The sequence below is a fragment of the Dermacentor silvarum genome, chromosome 2, assembly GCF_013339745.2.
Source record: "Dermacentor silvarum isolate Dsil-2018 chromosome 2, BIME_Dsil_1.4, whole genome shotgun sequence".
Taxonomy (NCBI): Eukaryota; Metazoa; Arthropoda; class Arachnida; order Ixodida; family Ixodidae; genus Dermacentor; species Dermacentor silvarum.
The window spans coordinates 223,084,172-223,090,709 of NC_051155.1; the positions used below are offsets into that span (position 1 = coordinate 223,084,172).

At 49.8% G+C, this 6,538-nt stretch overlaps 1 protein-coding gene across 5 annotated transcripts in view; it reads right to left on the reverse strand.

Annotated features, from left to right (window-relative positions):
* LOC119440723 (neuroligin-4, X-linked) overlaps positions 1 to 6,538 on the reverse strand; it is an 87,033-nt gene that overhangs the window by 10,945 nt on the left and 69,550 nt on the right. For 2 of the 5 annotated variants that reach the window (XM_049662339.1, XM_049662340.1), the window contains exon 5: positions 521 to 642. The exons of 1 other annotated variant lie outside the window; for it this stretch is intronic. In XM_049662339.1, coding sequence (XP_049518296.1) covers positions 521 to 642 — 122 coding nt within the window. Of the gene's footprint in view, positions 1 to 520; positions 643 to 2,756; positions 3,065 to 3,777; positions 4,446 to 6,538 lie in introns of all 5 variants that reach the window. 2 more of the 5 variants (XM_049662337.1, XM_049662338.1) reach the window with 2 other exon arrangements.

Sequence of the window (6,538 nt, forward strand, 5' to 3'; positions counted from 1 at the left end):
TGGGCATCGTGCGCGAACGTCATCAGAGCAATATCACCAGCGCGTTATTAGCGAGACGGTCTGACGCATGTGTCACTGCAGCAGCCGAAAGAGGTCCCGTGACCGACACGGGGCATTAGGACGATTTATGTATGGAAAGAGTAAGCCTTTCCAGAAGGAAAGTGACCAGGTTTGAATCAGTGGACAGTGAGTAACATCACGTCACTTATGAGGCTCATGTATTGGCAGCAGTTATTTTTTAGCCAGTCTTCGCGCTGCATGTGTGTCATCAAGGCTCGCGGCACAACGGTTACGAGTTGAGTTTACATTAGCGAAGGTGCGTGTCTTACAAAAAGAGCAATCTTCTTTTGCGGCCATCAACCTCTCTACTAACGTCATGTAAACGCGTCATAAATATACAATATATTCAGTGTATTAGGAGAGAACAACGTATGTTCTGTGTGCGTGCCACGATAACAAAAAAAAATTTAAAGAAACCGACAATCTGACCATAAGCCGCTAAGATCAAGCTCCCGCTTACCGATGAGTAGGTACTTTTGATGCGCCGGTTCGTACGGTGGCCAAGCAATGCGCTCGAAGCGCCCCTTGGCGTGCAGCTCGCTCCCGGTCAATCCACCGCTGTGGCCCGTGTAACTGGGGTCCCTGCGGAATTGAGGGTGGGGGAGGTTTAGCGTAAGAGGTTTGCATTTGAGAGGTCTGTTCAAATCTGATAACGTCGAAAAAAAACAAGTCGAGTTGCCACGTGTCGGTTTTTCTTAAGGAACATTGATAAAAAAATGGGCATAGACCATCTGAGAATTATTGTGAAGGTCAAGTGATAGCGTCCAGGTACAGATCCGCTGAAATACTCTGCAGGTAATGCTTAGTGGTTAGCTCTATTAGTTAATGCTTCGAGGCGTGTGGGTGCTGTGACGTTTCACCGCTTCCAGAATCACTGGTATCGAGATCGGTCCACCAAGTCACCACCTTAGATTACACTGCCTCAGGGATCGGCCCAATGAATTCAGACAGACAGCCTTTCACCCAAAGCGAAGGGGAGAGCGAAACAAACGTCGTTTTGAACTTCGGTCGCAAGAAAAAGAAAACATCGGGAAGACGCGATCCTGTAAGGCAAATGCTTTGCAGAACTCCTGTGTTTCACAGGTAAACGCGAACATTGGTCCATATAAGTGTTGTCTTTTTTGATCTCGTGCTTTGTCTCTATGGCTCTGGAAAGGCTCCGCTTTTGAAGGTTGTTGACCAGCGAGTCGCGTCACGCGCATGCACGCAGAGCAGTGCGGTCCCGCATTACTGAGCGTGGATGTTAAGAGGCAGCAGCGCGCAATTTACGATGGAATCCACCGGGCTTACTTGCGCGACACGCACACGTAAATTCACTAGAAACCGTCGCCGAGATAACGGGTGATAGAACTGTAGTTGTGCGGACTTTAACGCATTGATAGGCTGGTTGCGCGAAACAACCTGGCATTCTCGTTGGAGTGTTGGTCACGGTGCTGCCGAAGGCAAACGGATAAGATTAGGGGGCAGTATTTCACCATGTTATTATAGTGGCACTTCGAATAAGCAGCCGCGACGCTTCGTGCAAGATCCCTGTAAGAATATTACCTGTCTTTCCACGACCATACTTTATGATTGCTATACCCGAATGGACAACGTAGGACGTCTTTTATGTCATTTATATGCAATGAGTTTGTACATTATCAATTCAACGGCAGCGCACTTGATGAGACAAAGAAGAACATTAAGACACACACACACGGTGCTCATGCGTGTGTATGTATCTTAATGTTCGTATTTGTATCATCAAGCGCGCTGCCCTTAGATCGATAATTGAATCGAATTTGTACAGCTGATCATACTTGTTGATCCCCGTTCTTTTATTCATTCCCTGGCGCAGAAATCGACATGCATGCGTCCTTTACATCTCCAATTCTGTTTAATTATTTATCTTTCCACGCACTGTGTCCTGGTTTACCCCGAACTGGACAAGCTCTTCTTTTCCGGCTGCAGTCTGGCCTTGCCCTCGTATCAGGCGTACTAGAAAAGTGGCAGACTTGCGCAAGACGTCGAGCAGAGGCAAGTCAGCAAGATGTTCACGCTGACGACGACGCACATGACACCCGCAACAGCGGCCACACCTTCCCCGACTGCAAGCAACCAGTACGACCCACCTCCAAGCACCTGTTGTGGGAATGGCCGGCACAGGAGGCGCAGTGCGTAGAAAGTACCTTCACCAGGAACACATACCAAGCTACGAGGAGGAGTGGATCAGACTGGTGGGTTGTCTAGGGGACCGACGCGCAGCCCTGGAGTCACCCCTGAATTTTGCCAGGGAATCCGGGCTTTTAGACCTGCTGCAGACCCTGCTCCTCGCATCGCGCCTTGTGCGCCCGACACACTATTTCCCCTTCCATAATACTCGCATCAGGCCAAATAGCTATCCAATAAATAAAAGATTTACTCCATCAATCAATCTTTGTTGTTTAATAGTTGTAGCTAAGCTTGAAGAGAGAGAGAGAGAGAGAGAGAGAATAGCAGCGCCACATTTTGGTATAACATACGCTTTATCTGAATGAAATTGTGTCTTTTTTTTTTTTGGTCGAGAACGTAAAGGCGAGGCTTCAAAATAAAGTAGCTGGAAGTGAGTGTTTGTCCATGTGTGCTTCTTTTACCTCGGCCCTCGTATTCATTTCGCGCTCTTAGACTTTTTCAATACAAGTTAAGCTATAGAAAGAAGCAATAGTGGCGCGTCGTACCCGAACTTGACGAAGTTTGTCCAGAACACGACGGTGGCCTCGGCGAGCGCCTGCTCGGGCCGGCTGTAGTTGCGGCCGAAGTGCCCCAGGGCCGCAACGAGTGGCGCGCCGAACACGAAGGCCAGCTCCTCGCCGTGCACGCATCCGAGCCGGCTCGGGTAGTCCGACGAGAGCTCGGCCTGGTGCGCGAACACGTACAGGAAGGTGGGCGCGACACGGGACATCAGGCCCGCGGCGCGCACCAGCGGAGCCACCACCAGCGCGTCGCCCACGGCCTCACCCGTGCTGTCCAGGATGTTGAGCGGGTGCTGCAGTGGCGAGGAAGGCGACGCCGGAGTTAGCTCGCTCAGGAAACGGCGTGTGCACGCAAATGCACAATGGACACTTTGCAAAAATGTTACTGTGCATGCGCGAGCAAGTAATTTTCCAACCAAATAACTTCGACCGCAGGCTAGCAGAACAAACTATTATTTCCATTCAACACTCGTCCCTGCCTGTCCTTTATTAACAGGTTAAAGAACCCCAAGTGGTCAAAATTAATCCGGAGGCCTCCACTACGGCGTGCCTCATAATCGGAACTGGTTTTGGCACGTAAAACCCCAGGAAGAAGAAGAACGTTTAAGGTCGAGGTTGATTCCTACGGAGCGATGGCGATCGCAGTTTTGAGCGAAGTGGAGAGTGCGAAATGAGTAGAGGAGGTGCAGAGAGACAAAGAAATAGCGGCAGACAAAGAGCGATAGAAATAAAATAAATGAAACAAAGTAAACTTTCCTGGCAAGGCGGGATTCGAACGTGGGTACCACGGTCCGAAGGCGAGCGTCATAACCACTAGGCTATACACGCACGCTCATATGGGAACCATATGATTGCGTTGTACCGACGATTGTAACAAAACTTGCTATGGGCGAGAGAAAAAGAAAATGAGAGAGAGAGAGAGGGGGGGGGGGGGGGCAGAGAAACACATATAGTGAGAAAGAGAGAAAGAAAGAGACAGACAGCCTTACAATGAATACGCGCTAACCTGGAAGGGCTTCGTCCAGTCGGTGTACTCGTTGACGATGGTCAAGAATATCTCCTGCTGGTGGAAGGAGAAGAGGTTGCGCACCAGCGTGCGTAGCAGCCGGTCCCGCCGGTCCGCCTCGATGCCGTACTTCTCCTCCGAGGCGCTCACGAAGAAGTACGACTCGAACCGCGACACGCCCATCATCAGCTCGAGGCGGCGGCCCGACGAGGCGAGAGACTCGGTCAGCTCCAGGGGCTCGGCGCGCAGCACGATGCCGTCCACCGTGGGGCCGAACGCGCTCAGGTGGTCGGGCACCGACAGGGGTACGCGCAGCAGGTCGCCCACGGGTCGCAGCCGCAGGCACTCGACGAGCCCTTCTTCTTCGGCCACGGGACAGTCGAGGGCGCGGGCCACGTGACGCGCGTGAGCGTGCGCGTCCCGGGCCAGCGCCCACGGGCTGAGCGCCGAGCCGGACATCAGGAGGGCACGGTGCACCAGCGACTGGGCCATGGGTGCCAGGAGAAGCAGGTGCGCCATGGCGGCACCCGTGCCGTGGCCGGCCAGCGTCACGTTGGCGGGGTCGCCGCCGAACTCAGCGATGTTGTCGCGGATCCAGTGCAAGGCCGCGATCTGGTCCAGGAGGCCGTTGTTGGCCCGTGCGCTGTTGCCCATCGCCGGAAGAAAGCCTGCGAGGGTGCGGGGCGCGTTTTTGTCGTTGTAGTAGTTCTTGTTAATGTTGTTGTTCCTCTTCTAGGTGTCGTTGTTTTTGAACAAGTGAAAGAAACGTGTGAAAGCAGGCAGCTTTAGAGTTATCCCAAACTATAATAAATCAACACACCCACGATGAAAAATAAATTATACTATACATGTTCAAACAATGTGCATAGTAACACACGCCTTAAGCGCTCACAGTTAGGTCAATAAAGATGTCAGTAGCAGGGAAAAACAATCGGCGCGACGAGTGTTACATATTGTTTTGAGCAACGTGCACGCACTCCTAACAATGATGCAACAGGGACTAACTGGATCATTTAGATAGTACCAACGCATCGTTTTTTTTTAAACGTGGCTCAGAAGGGGAAAAAAAAAGCTGATTAATATTGGGACATTGCATAAGCGAATGCGGAACACGCACATTGCTCTAGTCTTCGGATATATTATGCAGTAAGATGACGCGAAACGAAATTAAGTACGAAAGCAGAATAGGAAATAATGTCTTAGGCTTCTCTTTGTCCTATGCAGTTGCATTTATTTGCCATTGCGATGGATTTAACGTTCCTGTATTCATTCCGTTATTACAACAAGTCTTCCCTGCAAGAGAACATTAAGCAAAAAAAGGCAATATCATTGAGGTCACCCTATCTAGGATCATTTCGCTGACCTCATTTCCTCAGAGTCCCTCAGTCGGAGGTAAACAGCGGCACTTTTCCTTTTTCATTCTTTAAATGGCAAAGTCGAAACTCGTTCCCTTTTGAACATTGCAGACACGTGGCGAACGGTTGAGCTTCAACATGAACTTTATAGTTGACAGAACTCTCTCACGACGTGCTGACCGTCAATAGGGCCACGCGCACAAAATGTTTTTCTGGAAAAGTCGCTAAAGCAGTGGTATAAGCCAGTAGGAAGCCCTGGGGCGCCAACAGAGCCGCCACCGTTCAGCTTTCAAGCGAAGCACTCGAGAAGAATAACGGTAGCAACGAGCTAGGGCAGGTTCGGGAATGGTCTCTTTACTTTTAAATGAGGCGCTGGTGCCAGGAGCACGTGACGCAAAAACCTTGTGTCATCATTCTGTTGTAGACATGTTTTCGTCTGTCTGTCTGGCTGTCTGTCTGGTTGTCCGTTTGTTTGTCTGTCTGCCTGTTTGTTTGTTTTATTCAGCTTATATAAAGGTGCGTTTACAATGAAAAGACCATGTGCGGTCGACAGGCGAGCATCTCGAATCTTATCCCCAACCTCGATTAATGTCCCACTGACAGCCTCCACACGCCCTCGTAGAAACAGCGATTGTGCTCCAAAGTTCTGCGTCACAACAGCGCTTTTTTTTTTTTTTTTTTTTTTGTCGTTGTCGTCGCCGCCGCCGCCGCTGCTGCTGCTGCGCTGAGGTCAGCTATCACGATGTCCTTATTTCTTTCTTTTTTTTTCACGATTTTCAAATGACAATCGAAACAAATACCATTTTCGCAAAACACCTTTCTAATACGACAACGTTAAAGTTTCTTGCAGCACGCAATTTCATCGAGCAATTTGACCCATTTCTCAGTGTTCTGAAAGGTCAAAGCATACGCATATGGTTCGGTCATCGCTGCATCAGCAAGAACAGGAAATTCAGCATGTCCTTTTTCTTCAGGAATGTACTTAAGACGTCTGCTAAGGGAGATAACAGCGTCGCTAATGCTTCAGTGTTTAAAAAAAGTACAGAAACTATTTAAATACTTTTTTTTTCCATTGACTGTAAATTGCCTCTAAGGTGAATAAGTTTCGGCACCCCTCCAATTATCTGGAAATCGACGACGAAGTAGCCCTCGTTTAATTGCGCGCACTTACAATACTATACCAATCTAGGCCGGAAACCTGTTCCTTTATGCAATCGTTACGGTGTGCGCAATGTCCTCAATTTTTTTTTTTTCGTCTCATTGTGTTTTGGTCCTTAGCGACCCGCCGTGGTTGCTCAGTGGCTATGGTGTTGGGCTGCTGAGCACGAGGTCGCGGGATCGAATCCCGGCCACTGGCGGCCGCATTTCGATGGTGCGCAAAATGCGAAAACACCCGTGTACGTAGA